The 17,739-nt window shown below is 52.5% G+C and overlaps 1 protein-coding gene across 1 annotated transcript; it reads right to left on the bottom strand.

Moving 5' to 3' along the window:
• Positions 1–3,475: 3,475 nt before the first annotated feature.
• CAVIN1 (caveolae associated protein 1) lies at positions 3,476–17,405 on the bottom strand. Its single transcript, XM_066263591.1, has 2 exons — positions 16,346–17,405; positions 3,476–5,919 (listed from the first exon to the last, which is right to left on the bottom strand). The coding sequence occupies exons 1-2, from the start codon at positions 16,814–16,816 to the stop codon at positions 5,218–5,220; spliced, it is 1,173 nt and encodes a 390-aa protein (XP_066119688.1). The 5' UTR covers positions 16,817–17,405; the 3' UTR covers positions 3,476–5,217.
• Positions 17,406–17,739: the final 334 nt, after the last annotated feature.

The raw sequence follows: 17,739 nt of genomic DNA, 5'->3' as shown, positions 1-17,739 counted from the left end.
CCACTAATTGCAAACCCTTTAAAAAGCTAGATTTGTTGTCTTTTTAGTCTCTTGGCTCCTAGCACAGTATCACAAACAGATTGTTCGGAAAGAACATCTATTGTTTTGTCTGGCATCATCCTCTCCCCTTTTTGTTAATTATAGCAACCCAATTTTCCTTTGGGAAATCGACCTTTCTTCATGCTCAATTCCACCCTTCAAGTGAGGTCTAGAAATGGTACATGACCTAGATTTGGTGAGAGACATGGTGATTTGTGACCTATCAGGGCCAATGGGCATCATATCTGAGATTTTGGCTGGAAGGATTTGGAAAAACCTGCTTTTAAAAAAAAAGTTATTGCCCTGGCCGGTTGGCTCAGCGGTAGAGTGTCGGCCTGGCGACCCGGGTTCGATTCCCGGCCAGGGCACATAGGAGAAGCGCCCATTTGCTTCTCCACCCCCTCTTCCTTCCTCTCTGTCTCTCTCTTCCCCTCCTGCAGCCAAAGCTCCATTGGACCAAAAATGGCCCGGGCGCTGGGGATGGCTCCTTGGCCTCTGCCCCAGGCGCTAGAGTGGTTCGGGTCGCGGCTGAGCGACTCCCGGGAGGGGCAGAGCATCACCCCCTGGTGGGCAGAGTGTCGCCCCTGGTGGGCGTGCCGGGTGGATCCTGGTCGGGCGCATGCGGGGGTCTGTCTCTCCCCATTTCCAGCTTCAGAAAAATACAAAAAAAATAAAATAAAAAATAAATAAATAAAAAGTTATTATTTTTTGCCTGACTAGATGGTGGTGCGGTAGATAGAGCATTGGACTGGGATGCAGAAGACCCAGGTTCGAGACCCCGAGGTCGCCAGCTTGAGCGCAGGCTCATCTGGTTTGAGCGAAAGCTCGCCAGCTTGAGCCCAAGGTCGCTGGCTCGAGCAAGGGGTTACTCAGTCTGCTGAAGGCCCGTGGTCAAGGCAAATATGAGAAAGCAATCAATGAACAACTAAGGTGTTGCAACACGCAACAAAAAACTAATGATTGACCTGACCTATGGTGGCGCAGTGGATAAAGGTAGACCTGGAAATGCTGAGGTCACCGGTTCAAAACCTTGGGCTTGCCTGGTCAAGGCACATATGGGAGTTGATGCTTCCAGCTCCTCCCCACTTCTCTCTCTCTGTCTGCCTCTCCTCTCTCTCCCTCTCTCTCTCTCCTCTCTAAAAATGAATAAAATAAAATTAAAATTAAAAAAAAAACAAAACAACTAATGATTGATGCTTCTCATCTCTCCATTCCTGTTTGTCTGTCCCTGTCTATCCCTCTCTCTGACTCTCTCTCTGTCTCTGTAAAATAAAATTTAAAAAAAGTTATTTTTATTGATTGATTTTTAGAGAGAGAAAGGAAAAAAGAGAGAAACATCAATTTCATTGTTCCACTCACTTAATACATTTACTGGTTGACTCTTGTATGTGCCTTAACCAGGGGTAGAACCAGCAGCCCTGCCACATCAGAACAATGCTCCAACTAGCTGAGCCACCCAGCCAGGGTGGAGAGAAACCCTCTTAACTGGGATTGTTCAGCTGTTAATGCTGAAGCTATTTGATGATCATCGTTGCCAAAACATGAGAAAAATCTGATTTTTAATGAAACAAACACAGTGGAAAAGAGAAGATAGGAAGAGAGATACATTTCTAATGATATTACATAAGGGACTTGCATCCAGACACCCCTGGACTATTATAGGAAACTTTTTTTTTTTTTTATTGATTTTTAGAGAGAGGGGGGAGAGAGAGAGAGAGAGAGAGAGAGAGAGAAGGGGGAGGAGCAGGAAGCATCAACTCCCATATATGCCTTGACCAGGCAAGCCCAAGGTTTCGAACCGGCGACCTCAGTGTTCCAGGTCGACGCTTTATCCCACTGCGCCACCACAGGTCAGGCGGGAACTTTTTTGATTACATTGATTCCCTTTGTGTTTTTGTTTTCAGTTTTGTTTCTGCTGAAGCCAGTTTGAGGTGAGTTTATGACACTCGCAATGGAAAGGGTCTTGCAATTTACTCATTTATTCATTCATTTACTCAACAAATGCTTATTGACATAAAGTTCTATGGGAGCCCTGAGAAGGGAGTGATTAGTATGACTGGGATGAAGGTGGGAAAGAGGCTGGTTTAAGAGGGGAAGTGGGAAGGGGGAGGCCGTTCCAGGCAGAGGCACTAGCCTGAGCAAAGGCCCAGAGGCCTGAAAGTTTGTGGTGCATTTCTGGCCACCAGGCTCCCTAAAGAGCATGTTAAAGAACAGTATGAAGTGGGGCAAGAGTCAGACTCTTAAGGGAACTTGTGATCCATGCCAAAGAGTTGGTCAAAGGAAGGCATTTAAACTATAAAGTATGTTTTATGTACTGGAGTATTCGAATATAATATAATCAGAAGGAAGTTTTTTGGCCCCAGTCTCTGAATTATCAGTATTAGTTTCTATAGCTTGTAGTGAGAAACCAACCTTTCCGGGGGATTTAGAACTCTGAACTCGGGTTGGGGGCAGGAGAGTGAAGGGTTATGTCTGGCTTAGGAAAGACTCAGCTTGTTACAGTAGCAGCAGGAGTTAAAGTAGAGCCTCAGAAGTGACATGTTTATTAGGGACGCTCCTTCCCGGGTGATTTTTATGCTGGCAGAAGCCACAGGATGATCTGAGTCCATCACGCTAGGAAATCCCTAACCTGAGGGAAGGTGGTGCGGGTTGCTCATGGGGAAGAGAAGCTGCACAGACAACAAAATAGGCGGGTCATGGGGAGAACTATCTATGTGTGTGGCTATGACTGGTTTATAGCATGCACTGGAATCTTTTTTTTAAATGATTTTATTTATTGATTTTTTAGAGAGAGGAGAAAGAGAGAGAGAGAAAGGCAAGGCAGGGAGGAGCAGGAAGCATCAACTCATAGTTGCTTCTCATATGTGTCTTGACCGGGCATCTATTTTTTAAAAATTTGTTTTGTATTTTCATTGGTTGATTCCTGTGTGCCCTGACCGGGCATTGAACACACAACCTTGGAGTTTTAGGATGATGTTCTACCCAACTGAGCTACCCAGCCAGGACCTGGAATCTTTTCTTTATGACATTCAGCCCTCTGAGTCAGGCCTCTGATTTTTCCCCTCTCCAAGGCTGCCTCCTCTATAATTTTGAAGTGTGTATGTGGGGGAAGCTCAGGCTAACTGGGCATGACTGGATGGCGTGTTTCTGACAGCGGGAATTGAATCCAGACTGCACAGGGAGTTACACCATGGGGCCAGGATGCCTGGCTTAGAATCCCAGCTCCACCACTTACCAGCTACATGACCTTAGACAAGTCACTCTGTTTCTTCATCTCTAAAATGGGGGTGATAACAACACACTCCACACACGTTCCAGGCAAGTGAGACAAGTTTAAACCAACAGTCTTCTCTTTTTCCTCTCCCTTCAGGCTTCCCTCCGGTCCTCGGTAACCCATCCTATATAACTGCCTTCAGAGAATACAATCCAACACAGATCCTTTTAGAAAAGCAGGTTTATTGGTCGGGCTGCTCACCAGGACACAGCAACATGAAAGACTCCCCAGAGCCCGCAGGAAACTGCATCTGCTCACAACTCAGGCCCCTTCAGCCCATCAGCACCAAGGGACCTCATCCCAATCCCCATCCTCCCTCAGCTGACCTGTCTCCAAGCATTCACAAGAGAGAAAGGAACCAAGAAAAGGGGTGGAGGAAGCAAAGCTTTATATTGTAGAAAAGGTTTGTGTCCCCGGGCTCCCTCCCTCCCTCCAACCCTTAAAGCAATTAGCTATAATTCTAAAAAGCAGAGCAGGGAGGATAAGGCAGAGGAGCTGGGGGAGGAGGAGGAATCCTTTAGCCTCCTAAGGGAACTTGTGAGCCGTGCCACAAGTGACTTGCAGGGAAGGGGAGTTGTCCTTGCCTCTGACAATCTCCTTTACTGGGGAGGAACGTTTAGTATCCTGAGAAGAACCTGGAGTAGCAACCCTCTCACCCCCAAAGTTTCCGGAAAGGAACCCATGGCAAGTTCTGCAGCTCACAGGCTCTGCAGATCCAGCCTGTGCTAGTCACACATTGCCGAGCCAAGCCTAGTTTTAGGGAAGGGACTTGGGAAGAATCGGCTGGGTAGCTCCCTCCAGCTCTCAGCCTGGTGGCCTAGCCACTAGCCCCCTGCTTTCTTTCTAGTCTGCCTCCCTCCTAACTCCCAGTTCTCCACAGACTGGTGCTGCCCTTCTGGGATCCTAATTTTCTGGGCTCTGAGAAATAGACTGCCGCCAGGGCACCACCCAGATCCCAGCTTAAGGGCTGGATGAGGCTTACCTCTCTTTTCTCTTTGGGTCATCGCTTTCTCATCATCCTTCCTTGTCCTGAAATGGTCCTGCAGTCTTCTGAGAACCCCAGTAAGATAGGATTCTTGTCCTCTATTTCATATGCTGCTAATGAGGCAAATGCTTCTCTCTTCACCCATTTCCACCTTCTATCGATACTATTTTCTGTTCTCCTTCCTAAAGCCATAGCCACGTGTTTCTGTGTGTAGATGCGTAAGCATGTAGGAGTGCCCACTTCCAACCCAGCTCCCCAGGGCTCTGCTCGGTTCCAGCCTTCCTTCTTGGGACCCTTTGCAGATCCAGCCTGTGCTAGACCCTCATCCAGGTTCATGGCTCACTCTGCCCTCTCTCCTCAGAGCCCATATTCCCCCAAAAGCTTCTTTCCAGTCTTTCCAGTAGGGGTCTCCCATATGGGCAAAGGTCTTCAGTATTCACTCTTTGCTATTACATTACTTTTGGCTTTGAAGCCTCCAGGGATCAGGATAAGAAAGAAGAGCTCAGTGAGCAGGAATGACAGCAGCTGGATGTGCGAAGGGGAGGTTCGGGGGAAGGCAGCCTGCCCCAAGTGGGGCTGACTATAGAAATGATAGTCTTTTCCCGTAAGTTTCCCAACTTACACAACCAGGACATGGATCACTCCCCTCTGGGCACCCAGACTATGCCCAGACTGGGACTGTCCTCTGTGGAGGCTGCCTTCCCCTCCCGACTTAACAGCTATAAGACTCGGAGGCGTGCTCCTTGAGGGGTAGGTAGGTGTTCTCAATTTAGAAACATGTCAGCCTGTTTGGGGCCCAAGAAAGTATGCGAAAGAGAAAGTTCAGGATGCAAAGGAATCAGGGTGGGGGCAGGGAAAGTGGGTGGGTGGGGAAGGCCTCCTGGGCAGAGCCCCACGCATCCCGCATCCCGCATCCCACTCAGTCGCTGTCGCTCTTGTCCACCAGCACGGCGTCCGACTCCTCGGTGATCTCCAGCAGCGTGTGCACGTCGGGGCTGCTCCCACGCAGCAAGTCGAGGGCCTCGCCACGCTCAGTGCCACCCTCCTCATCGTCGGCACCCACTTCCACCATCTCGGTGGCCTTCAGCACTTCCACCTCGCCCTCGCGGATCTTCTTGACGTGGAAGGTGAAGGGCGGCACCTTGTAGACGGCCGTCTTGGAGCGCGCATAGACCACGTGGTCAGGAGTGAAAGACTTGCGCAGCTTTTCTCGCGAGGTCTTGATCTTCTCCCGGCGCTCAGAGGGAACCAGGCGCGTGCCCAGCTTGTTCATGCGCTTCTCCAGCGTGTGCCGCGTCTTCTCCAGGTTCTCCTTGGTCTTGAGGCGGGTCTTCTCCAGGTTCTCGCGGGTGCGCACCTTGGTCTTCTCCATCTTCTCCTTGGAGAAGGCCTTCTTGAAGTCGTCCACGCGCCGCATGCCACTGCGCTTGATGCGCTCGGCGCGTGACTCCTCGATGACCTCCTCCACCTCCACTGCCTCGTCCGACGACAGCTCCAGCACCGCCGCGTCCTCCTCGGGCCGCTCGCCCTCGCCCAGCTCATCGCCCTCCTTCTCGGGTAGTGTCTCCGACTCTTTCAGCGACTTGCTGATGCTCAGTTTGGCTGGTAGTTTCACTTCATCCTAAAGGGAGAGCAGAGCAGAAGAGATGAGGGGGGCTGGGCGGGCATTTAGGGGACTCTGGGGGAACCCGAAGCAGGATGGCAGTGCTCCTGGGAGGGCGTGGTGCACGTGAAATCGACCTGGACTTGTTTGCCAGTGTATCCCCGGCGCCTGGCACTGAGCGGCACACCTTGTTTGCACCCTATAAATGTGTTGAATGGGAATAGAGCTACAGGTCAGAGATCGGCTTGTAGTGTAATTGCACTTTGGTTAAATATCTCTGCAGCCCTCCAGCCCTGTCCTTGCGCCCTATATCCTCCCTTCTCTCATGACACCGCTCCTTGCCATGTGTGACCCAGGAAACACAACTTAACTTTGGAAATGGGCGGAGCGCCCTCTGGTGCACTAAGTCACACATTGCCGAGCCAAGCCTAAAAGCAAAGCGGTTTGTGAAAAGTTTTTTCTGGTTGAGGGGAAGGGAGATAAACACACAGCCAATATCAGGCGACCCCAAGTAGGGTAACTTGAAGGCAAGGTAAAGGAAATGCGTTTCCCATGCTTCAAACTATTTCAGAACAAATATTAAGAAAGAGGAGCTGTGGCCCATGCCCCCTCCTTGACCTCATACTCTTTGGCTCCACCAGTGCTTTTTTCTCCTCTCCCCCCATGGAGAAATTTTGGAAAGAAAGAGGAAAAAGCTGGCTAGCAGCCAAGGGTATGTTTTCTCCCCAGCACAGATATTCCTTCCGATTCTGACTCTGACTTTGGAATGGAAGGGAAGGATTATTTTTCAATTCTTGCCCCCCCCCCCCAGATCGGAGCTCAAGGGGCCAGAAGTAGGACGGTGGTCCCACATCCTCTGAGATCCTGTAGCTTGGAGCCTGTTCTTCCCTCCTTTCCTCGGAGGACCCAGCACCAGCACTGTTTTCCATTCTGGAAGGATCTTCCAAGATCCTGACTCTGAGCCAACGTTTCAGCATCTCCAGATCACCTCCCACCAGAAGGTAGGGGAGGGTGACACAGAAGAGGAAAGGGAGCGCCGCCCAGAACATAAACAGGGTCTCCTCTCTGGCCCAGGCTCTTTACAGACGTCAGACGAAGGAATGAGACACAGTTTTTCTAAATGGTTTCCTGAAAATTGTTTCCCAGAATTGTAAGAAAATCCTGAGAAAAATGAGGCAACGTGAGGTAAGCCCTGCCATAAACATGCAAATACACATACATATACATTGGCCACTTGGTATCTCCACACCACCTGGTATAGAAATTCCCTCCCCAGCTCCCAACCTCTTTCCTTTTCCCTCCCATCCACATCCCCCCAGAGTTTCCTGGTTTACACTGAAAACTAAGAACACCCCTCCCAACTTCCTTCCCTCCCTGTCAATAGCATTAACAGGACAAAGCCAGAATGCTGGCTCCACCTCTTCTCCCAAACTGGGCAATAGCTTTCCTGGGCATCAAGCCACCTCAAGCTCTCATTACTTGACTACACCTCCCAGCAGGCAAGATGACCTAGGCATCAGGCATGCTGGGACTTGTAGTCTATGCTTGCCATAGCTGGCTTAGTACTACTGTGGGCATCCTACTTCATTCTGTCCATCCCTCTGCCTTTTTCCACTTACAGAAACATTGAAGGGGTGTTTTCCTCCCTTGTTTGGAGTATAGGAGGGTCCCAATTTCACTTACCATTCCCTCTTAGTTCCAGTTGTACTCTTTGGTTCTCTTTTTGCAATTCATTCTCCCTGTCCTCTACTTGAGTCATCTCTCTTTCATGCCATTTTAGGACTCTCTGGGATATAAACTCTTCATCTATCTCCACCTAGAATTCACCTGAAGCACTGTATCAAAATAACCTTCATCTCTGATCTCTCCTTTATAGCCCCTCAGAATAAAACCCCACATACTCAACACCAAAGAGTGGAGGAGAACCCCTTCCTTTTACTAAGCTCAGACAGTGTGGATGGGATAGGGAAGGACTAAGGGTGATGGGGGGAGGGGAATAGTCAGGAAACAGTTCCAGGCACTGGAAAACAAATCCACATTGTCTCCCTGCCCCACTCCCAGCACCCCTGATTCTCCTCGCTGCTCCACCCCACCCCTTAAAGGCTGAGCTGGCTGGTCTTCCTGGCCTCTGGCTTCCTAGATAAAGGTCTTTGCCAACTGAGCTTGGAAGTGAACAGGGCTGGGGAGAGAGTTGCAGACTTCTTGTAGCCAGTCCCAACTTCTAGTGTCTGATGAAAGATCTCAAATAGAACATCAGGGAGCAATCCCAGGGAGGGGAGGCTTATTTCTGGATTTGGGGGCAGCATCCCCCAGTTCAGGTAGGTACCCAGGAACATGACTCCTTCATTGTAGGTTTCACCCAGAGTGATGGCTTGCACCAGAGGAGCTGCTTTCTTGGTGGGAGGTCAGAGGATAGGGGTAGAAACAGCATGATCCAAGTTCCTGGACAACGTCCAGTAGGCTGGTTCTGGAGAGGGTATACCAGCATGACTGGCTTTTCCCCTCTGTTAATGGATTTTCTCTTTTCTCTCCCTTTCCAAGCCAGGTTTCCCCTATGACTCACAGTGTTGGAGTGCTGTCTTAGGCCCACCCAATCTGCCTGTTGCTACAACAACCATAAACACAATCCCAAAGCCACCTCCCCCCACTCGGGACACAGAGGCCAGGCACCCTGTCCCACCCCTACTTCCCTGGCAGAACTCCTGAACCAAAGGAAAGGCCTCCAGGGTGGCAAGGAGGGAGGGCTCGCTTGTTCTGTTTTCACATTTTTTTATTAAACAAAACCACCACTCCCAACAGGCTTGGTTTCCAGCGTTACTTTTAATGACCAGGTCTGAACAAAAGCATGCACAGCTTCCCCGCCCCCCCCCCCCACCTGCCAAACACACACAGCTCCCCAGCCCAGGAAAGTGCCAGTCTGGGGGGAATTTAGAGAAGCCCCAGAGGAGTCCCCGGCCCCTTCCAACCCTGTTGTATAAACTTAAGAAATTTTATGACTATAATTTAATTCATTTTAGAGAGGAGAGGGAGAGACAGAGAGAGAGAGAGAGAGAGGAGAGACAGAGAGAGAGAAGGGAGGGAGGAGCTGGAAGCATCAACTCCCATATGTGCCTTGACCAGGCAAGCGCAGGGTTTCGAACCGGCGACCTCAGCATTTCCAGGTTGACGCTTTATCCACTGTGCCACCACAGGTCAGGCCTCTATGACTATAATTTAATTGAGCACCTAATATGTGCCTGGTCCTTAGCCAGGCACTTCACATTTGTCAGGGAGAAGGGACAATGTCATATAGTTCTGGGTAGGAGCCTTACTTGACTTAGAGCACACCAGCTCTGTCCCCTAATACTGTCTGGGACTGGCCAGAGACGTTGGAAAGGTATCTTACAGACCTAAGATCTGCTCAGAGAAGGTGTCGTTAAAGGGTGCAGACTAGGGGAGAGGTGAAAGGAAGGAAAAGTCTTTATTTTATTTTATTTTTATTTTTTTTCTGAAACTGGAAACGGGAGGCAGTCAGACAGACTCCCGCATGTGCCCAACCAGGATCCACCCGGCACCCCACCAGGGGTCGATGCTCTGCCCATCCAGGGCGTTGCTCTGTCGCGACCAGAGCCATTCTAGTGCCTGGGCAGAGGCCAAGGAGCCATCCCCAGCGCCTGGGCCATCTTTTGCTCCAATGGAGCCTTCGCTGAGGGAGGAGAAGAGAGAGACAGAGAGGAAGGAGAGGGGGAGGGGTGGAGAAGCAGATGGGCGCTTCTCCTGTGTGCCCTGGCTGGGAATCGAACCCGGGACTTCTGCACGCCAGGCCGACGCTCTACCACTGAGCCAACTGGCCAGGGCCGGAAAAGTCTTTAAAAATCAGGCTCTCCACCCTAGATTGCCAAGACAAAGAGGTAGGAGAAACCAAAGGCAGAGGGTCCTTCTTCTCCGCTACAGTGTGATTCTCAAAAGGGCTGACATTGTCCCCAAGAAGATAGAAATTGATTCTTAGGGGGTGAGGAAAGATTTTAGATATCGTAAGAGTTTGTGGTGCTTCAAAGAGTTCCGGTATATAAACAGATATATAGTATAGCTGTAGAATTAACATTTCATGGGGAAAGGGACAACCGAGGGGGTAGAATCTCTGAAAGGGACTCCTTGGGGGGATGATTACAAAAATAAAAGTTGAGAAACACTGTGTTATGGGGAGGCCAGAGGAGCCAAGCCAGAATCAGCTAAAACGGCCCCCCTCTGGCCTCTCCGAGTTGGCAGGCTTTGAGTGCCCCGCCCAAGGCAGGATCTGGCAAATATGAGGGAGCTCTTTGCAAAACATTTTTTAAAAACTGGAAAAAAATAAGTGTAAATGTTTTCCCCAGCTCCACGGGGGGAGGCAGAGAGGACACAGAACAGACTCCAGGCCTGGGCCTCATAAGGGCCTTCTGTAGAGAGGCCCGGAGCCAAAATGGCCTGCCCCTGTGGAGGAGGCGGCAGGGGGAGGGGAGGGGAAGCTGAAGCCACCGCGCAGTTTCATGCAATTTCATGCAGGCCAGCACTGGGTGCAGCTCAAGTATGGTGTCTGGAGTGTCACTATTAAGATAGAAACCAAGAAGTAGGGGAGGGCCCCTTCCCTTCACCTCCCACCCCACTGCACACACCACATTCACCTGAACTCTGCCTAATGCAAGAGCGTTTTACAATACCCATCACCCACCCACGCAGGGCAGTGGCTTGAAAGAGGACAACCCTCCCACACTGACCACCACTAAGTGGTGAGCTGATGGTGGACTATAGTGACACCCCATGCCCACAACTCCATGGCTCCCAAGAGACCCTAAGCGCCCCCACCAGCTGTTGGCTCCTTTGGAGTGGGCAGAGGCACAGGCTCTGGGTAATAGGGCAGTGCCCTAGGCGGCTGGTCAAAGGGTGGGAGCTCAGGTACTGTATCAGGCTTCAGGTCAAAGGGCTCAGTCTCAGGCAGAAGGTCAAAAGGCACGATCTTGGGCGTGACCAGGTCAGAGGGTGCATTCAGCTTCTTCTTGGGCTAAGATGAGGAAAAGGGGTTGAAATGGGGTTTGGAATGGGTGCAGATAGGATTGAGAGAAAGAGGCCTTGGTGAGCATGCAGAGTTGGGGACGGGTGAGTAGGGAGGGGGAGGGAGTACACAATGTGTTAGGATGGAAAGAAACCACATTTTAAATGCTTCATTGAAAGGGCCCTGGGGCTGATAGGGGTGGAACAAACTCAGGCCCATGAATTAATAAACACACTTTAAATGGAACCCCCGCCCTTCCTCCCTCTAGCATCTTTCCCAGTCCTGTTCTTGGCCTTCTATCCCGACCAGCTGTGGGAAGGGGATGATGCTTTTTGGGGGCAGGGTTTGGAGTGATGGGAGGAAGAGGCTGCTGGGGGTAAAAAAGAAGTTTTCTTTTTAATTTTACTTATTTATTATTTTTTGGTGAGAGAAGGGAGATAGTGAGGCATACTCCTGCATGCACCCCAACTGGGAATCACCCAGCAACCCCATCTAGGGCCAGTGCTTGAGTACCGAGCTATTTTTAGCACCTAAGGCTGATGCACTCTGAAGGAGCTATCCTCAGCACCTGGGGCCTTGGTCTAACCAGTTGAGCCACTGGCTGTGGGAGGGGAAGAGGGAGAAAAGGGGGAGAGGAAGAGGGGAAAAACAGATGGTTGCTTCTCCTGTGTGCCCTGACTGGGAATCAAACCTGGGATTTCCATACACCAGGCCAACACTCTATCCACCAGCCAGGGCCAAAAAGGAGTTTTCTAAGAGGCCAGTCATTGGATTCTAACTGGGGAGGCTCTAGTGAGTAAAAGAGAAGGCAACAAGTCTTCACTCAGACACTGCTGATCCAGTTCTCATGCCCTCGGGCACTGGATGCCGCCCCGGATAAGGAGAGGGAGACTCATAGAAGAGGCAGATTCTGGCTATTTCCCTTTGGTCATGTCCGCACCTCCTGCCTCTCTTGCCACCCTTCCCGCCACCTATGCTTAGGCTATTAGACACCAAGAGGCACAGAGAAGTTAAGATAAAAAAACCAAGATGTCTTTATGACAGGTGGGTCCACATTCTGGGGCACCACGCAGCAGCTTCTAACTCTCCCCCCTGAGGGGCTGAGCTGTGTCGCTCTTGCTTTGGACAATCCAGAGAAGTCAGGGGAGAGGAAGAGTCGGGGGCACTACCAGACTCCATTGACAGTAGTGTTGAATAAAGACCTGCAGCCACAAAAACACAATGCAGCAGGGGCCAGCCTGCCCTGTGGGGCACAGGGAGAAAGCTGGAGTGGCAGGGAGGCTGAGGAGACAGGAGCTAATGTGGTCCTCTTCTGGCCAGATGCAGAGTCCATGCCAGGGGACACACAGACTGGCCAGAGAGCTCTGGTCCTTACACCCTGCTCTCCACCCCCCACACTATCATCGGGCTAGGTGATCACCATGGCCTCTTCTTCAGCTCTATGAGGCTGAGCAGCTGAAGGCCACCAACCTTAGCCACTGTACTGTTAGCCAACACTGCACATCACACACACAAAGCAGCCCCAGTGCCAGGACTGTGAAACTATCTCCATGAGGAATGAAGGAGCCAGAATTAACCCTGTTAGGGCGAGCCCTTGCCCTCTGATTTCTGCTGCAGAGCCAGGAATGGAGGGAGGAGGTGGGCAGCAGAAAGTATAGCAGAAGAAGCGATGGGATGCACCTGGGTTCTGGCCTCAGCTTTGACCTCCAATCACTATAGTGACAATAGGCAAGCAACTTCCCCTTTCTGGGCCTCAGCTTCCTCTGCTACAAAATAAAGAAACTGAAGTTGATTATCTCTAAAGCATCTTCCAGCTCAAAAAAAATCTATGATGACAAAATGATGAAGCCTTCACAATGGTATGATTTTTTTTAAATGGAACAAACCACTAATCATCTCTGAGATCACTTGCCCAGCGACAGTAATCCTTCTCCTCTCCCTACCAGTCGGCCACCTTGTGCCATCTCCTCCATTTTTGACTCTGACCTTTACAACAGTTAGACTTTATTTTCTTAAAAAAGTAAATTAGAGCAAGGAGCATAATTTCCTTTAGTCTTAGAAATACCCTAAAAACGCCTTCCCTGCTCTGGATCCAGTGACCATGGCTCTTAGGTTTAGGGGGACGAGAGGGACTAGAACCCCAAGTTAAAATTTTTTTTGACAAGGGTTTGGGGTTCTGGAACAAGGTAACCTTGCTTTGCCTTGAGCGCAGGAAGGAGCTGTAGGTCAGGTGAGGATTTGGGGAGAAATCAGCAAGCCGTCATTCCAGCTCTGGTGTCCTCCCCTTTAATGCCCACGATCCACCCGATCCTTTAAATGCTTCCTGGCCCTACCTCAAGCACCTAGAGCAGGTCTGATGGGTTTATGTGTAGGTCATTAACCGCCTCATCAAAACTGCTCCGGGAAACATTTCCATTTTAACTTCCCTTTCTGAATTCTAAAATAACTCTAATAATATCCAAATTATTGTCTGGGAGAACTGGCTGTTTAATGATCACAACTCCTCCTGTTTGCGTGGTGCCCGATCCTCCCAGCAGTTCTCAATCCACTGACCCCACACTCCTAGTACAATTCATTTCTCTCATTCACTAACTGTTGCCTAGCTTCGTGTCACCTGATAGGAACTTTTTGTTTGTGAGACCGAGGGAAATGCCAGAGAAGGACAGAAACGGCTCAGAAGTGAGGCCAAGGTAAAGGCTCTGATATCCTGGGGTGGGTGGCAGGGGCTGAATTGTGTGTGTGTGTGTGGGGGGGGTGTCTAATGCAAACTGAACCTGTGATGCCATTATGTGTAGCAGTTCCCTGAATCTGGTGTGAGGCCACACAAGGAGTTCCCTCCTATGTCCCCCAGGAAGAAGGTGTGGGAGGCCAGAAGACCTGATCCCACAGCTGGGGCCTTCCCACCCTTTCAGGCTTCCCTCCATCCTGCCCCCTTGGCCATATTATCATCTCCCACATCTGCATGGGGAATACAGAATCTCCTCCCCTGTTCTGGTTCCCATGCTGGGGAAGTCACACCATCCTGGGAAGCCTTTCTCCAAATCTCTCTCTGCCTGGCCACCCAAGTATCCTACCCCAACAGCTTGATTTTACCATAAATGTTGCTGCCCCCAATCTTCCCTATTAGGTCTCTGTCAAGGCCTAGGGCTATTTTTACCTCATTCTGTTCCCAGGCCTGCAGACCTCAGGGAGGAGTAGCCTCAGCCTTCCTCCAGCATCTGAGTACCCCACCCGCTTGCCCCCACCTGAAACATCTGTTCTGCAGCTCAGGGAATCTCTGCTTCCCTGAGCCCCACCCTGCTGCTGGAATCTTTTCTTTAACTCTGAGCTCCTCTCAGAGTTGGGCCACTTTAGTTAGTTCCCCTGACATTTGGGGGCTCAGGGTCCTCAGGGTTGTCAGCTTGAGCTATTCCTTCTACCTCAACTCTCTGTTCCCCTGTGGCCCTGGTTTAGCACCGATGCAGTCAAAGCCACCCTGAGATTAGACCTCTCCCCCCCCCCTCCAGACACACAACATACAGCCCCAGATCGCTGCCAACTGCTGAGAGGGAGTAAGGCAGGGATGCTATGGCCTCTGCACGAACTCTCTCCCCTCCATTCCTGTTCTCTCAGAATCTCCATCTTTGACATAGGGAGGTCTACCCCAGACCAAGAATTTTCCCAGGTCCTACGGTCTGGGACAGTTAAAGTGAGAAGGGTCACCCACTCAGCCCTCCATGACAACCTTCTACTACACTAAAGAAGATAAATCTGGTCTGGTCCCCTGCTTTGTTCTCTCAATGCCCCTCAGTGCTAGATAGATCTCTTTTAAAATCTCTCTCTCTCTCTCTCTCTCTCTCACACACACACACACACACACACACACACAGAGCTATTCTTCCTCCAAGCAGTTAGGTCAGTGGAAACAACTCTGGGCAAACATTACTAGATAGAGCTGTGTGAGGAGAAGCAAAACTTTTCCAAGGCCAAGTGCCTCTTGGGGACAGTCCCTGGTCCCAGGGGGGGTGGGGAGTGCCACTTCTGCTTTGTCCCACTAACACCTCCTCAGGTAAGTACCAGCTCACCCACCTCCCAGTGTCTACTGTCTCCAAACACTTGTCCCAATCTGCATATTGAACAGCTCCTTCTAGAGAGACCAACCCAAGGACCTCACTGGCATCCCAGATGGTCACCCAGAATCCGGCCTGACCAGGCCCCAGACCCCAGAGTCGGTCAGTGAAACCAAAGCTCCCTGATAGGGGTCTTCTCACCTAGGGGGTGTAGGAAATCTAGCCTTCCTTTTCTTTCCACTCCCTTTGACAGGGAGAAGGAGGGAGAGAGGGAGCGCAGATTACCCCTCCACCCCCATGACCTCACCTCCTTGGGGTAGGAACGTCAACCAGGCCTGCGGGAAGCCGAGAGGAGGTGAGGCAGGGCACATTCCCACCCAGGCAAGTATCACCAAGCCCTCAGTGAGGCCTCCCTCATGGATGCCCTCATTGGGGAGGGGTATTGGGGACGGACAGGTTTTTTCGGGGTTAAGATACCAAAACTACCTTTTGATGCCGGTGGCAGGAATGGGGAAAGGTGCAAAGGCAACAAGCGGCCTGGGTGGAGCCAGGGGCGCGCGAGCCTCCTCCCGCCGGGACGCCAGCTCCCCCGCCACCCCCGCAGGCATGCTTGGTGATTCACTGTGCCCAGACCGCGGGACCCCGCGGGGACGGTCCACTCACCTTCACCAGTACCTCTTGCCCTCCTCACCCACCCACCACCGCCTGCCTGCTTCCAACGGCCCAAGGGTACCGGCGCGTCGCCGGCTAGGGTGTCCCTAAGGGCCTGAAAGTGCCGTTAGGCCGGGGGGGCAGGTCGCACGGAGGGGGTCGGGTAGGCAGCCAGAGCCGAGGCGGGGTGCGGGGTCCGCGGGGGTGTGCTGGCCGGAGCGTCCCGCGCCTGACACCGCCCCCGCCGGTGCGTGCCTGGGCCCTGAATCACCCGCTATATCGGGCGGGCAGCGCCTGAGGCCCCAAAGTCGGGCCGCGCCGCCAGTGTCCGTTTACAGCGGATCCCCCCAAAACCGCCAGGGACCCACAGCTTTCTCCAAAACTTCCTCGGAGTAGAAAGGCTTTTGACAGAGCCGAGTTGGGAGCAGTCTGCGGGGGCAGTGTCCCCGAGTCCAGCCCCCTAACTGGGTTCCAGTAGGTGTTTGACACGGGTAAGGAGACACGGGGTACAGAGCGCGCCCTCTGCGCGCTGCAGGAGCCCGCTGCTCACCCCAGCCCCCTGCGCCTCGCCACACCCCGCAGCGCGCGCCCGAGGCCGGGGGTCCCTCCGGCCCGGCCGGGCTGGCGCGAGGGCCGCGCCGCGCTGCCGGCAGTCCCCCCCACCCCAGTCCCCGGCCTGGGCCCCCGGGCCGGCGCGGAGCTCTGGGCGAGGTCCTCCTCCTCCCGGACAGCTCACCTGGTAGATCATAACTTTGAAGTTGCGGCGCCGCAGCAGTTCGGCCTCGTTGACCTCCAGCTTCTTGATCTGGCCGGCCTGGCGCTCCAGGCTACCGCGCACGGTCTTCACGTTGACGCTGACCTTGCGCACCTTCTCCAGCAACTTGCTCACGGTGTTACTGGTGGTGGCGTGAGCCTTGCCCAGCTTGCTCAGCTCACCCTGGATGCTCTGCACGGCGCCCTCCATCTCCGCCTGCCGCTCCTCCAGCTGCGCTTGGGTCAGCTGGATCTGGTCAACGGCGCCGATGATTTTGTCCAGAAGGCTCAGCACCAACACGCCGTTCACCTGGTCCGACTTGATCAGCTCCTCGGAGCCGGCCCCCGACGGCTCCTCCGCCGCGGGCGCCCGCACGAGCGAGGACCCCGGATCCTCGGCATCCGAGTACCCGGAAAACGGCTGTTCGATGATATGGAGCTGGGTGTCCTCCATGGCTACCCGGAGCCGTACGGGACCGGCCGGGTGGAGCTGAACCTGGAGCTGGAGACCCGGAGAGGAGGAAGAGCAGGAGGGGGCGGAGAACAAGCACGATCGGAGAGCGGAGGAAACTCGAACCACGTCCGTGCGCCCCGGGACCGCGGCCAGAACTATGGGGCGGGGGATCTCGGAGCTCCCCCGCTCTCAGGCCAAACCCGGGAGTCTCGTCGCCCATTGGCTGGCCCCACCCCAGAAAGGGTGGGACCTCAGCCGAAGGGGAGACCGAGGATGGTGGGGGAGAAGGCAACCGAGGGAGACCCAGGAGCCGAGCGCCCCACCCTTCCTAGGAGGATAGTTGGAATAGTTGGAGCGGGAGGCTAGGCCCTCCGCTGGGAGCGGAGGCGGTGAGAGCGGGACTGGGGCGGTGGAATGTGATCTGGAGAGGAAACAGGTCCTAGAATGTCGCTCCACTTTTCCCTCTCTCTTTTTCTTCTCACCCGCAAACCTGCCTTAGCCTTTTAAGTTCTACAGCGTGAAACACGGGATCGTGAAATTATATGCAGAATATTGCATCGTATTGGTCTGTGCCCATTATTTGAAAGGGAAAGGGCCCACAATCTTTTCGAAGGAAGCTCTAACCACCCCACCCCCAAGTTACCAGCTGCTGTGCTAAAAGGTTTGCTGGGGGAACGAACGGAAGAGAGGATTTAAGTTAGGGTCATAGTGGTGGCGAGGGGCTGCAAAACTCTTCTCGGTTTCTCTTAGGGTTATCCTAACAGAATAAAATTTAAATAGGCAATAAAACAGAAAGTAAAGCCGTTTACCCGCTTCTAGCCTTTCACTGAAAATCAGCTTTCCCTGTGTTGATCCCTGCCCCGAGGCCTGGTTGACACTAACCTCAGAGCAGGATCTAGGAATGCACCCTTCTGTCTAGATCC

The sequence above is a fragment of the Saccopteryx bilineata genome, chromosome 2 (assembly GCF_036850765.1).
Source record: "Saccopteryx bilineata isolate mSacBil1 chromosome 2, mSacBil1_pri_phased_curated, whole genome shotgun sequence".
Taxonomy (NCBI): domain Eukaryota; kingdom Metazoa; phylum Chordata; class Mammalia; order Chiroptera; family Emballonuridae; genus Saccopteryx; species Saccopteryx bilineata.
The sequence above is the reverse complement of the archived record's forward strand: the minus strand, read 5'-3'. Positions and strand labels throughout refer to the sequence as shown.

Excerpts from the sequence above, each read along its gene's own strand:
- CAVIN1 (XM_066263591.1), bottom strand. The coding sequence starts at position 16,816 with ATGGAGGACACCCAGCTCCATATCATCGAACAGCCGTTTTCCGGGTAC. Across the intron at positions 5,920-16,345 it reads TCAAAGTTATGATCTACCAG|GATGAAGTGAAACTACCAGC; the intron begins GTGAGCTGTCCG and ends CTCTCCCTTTAG.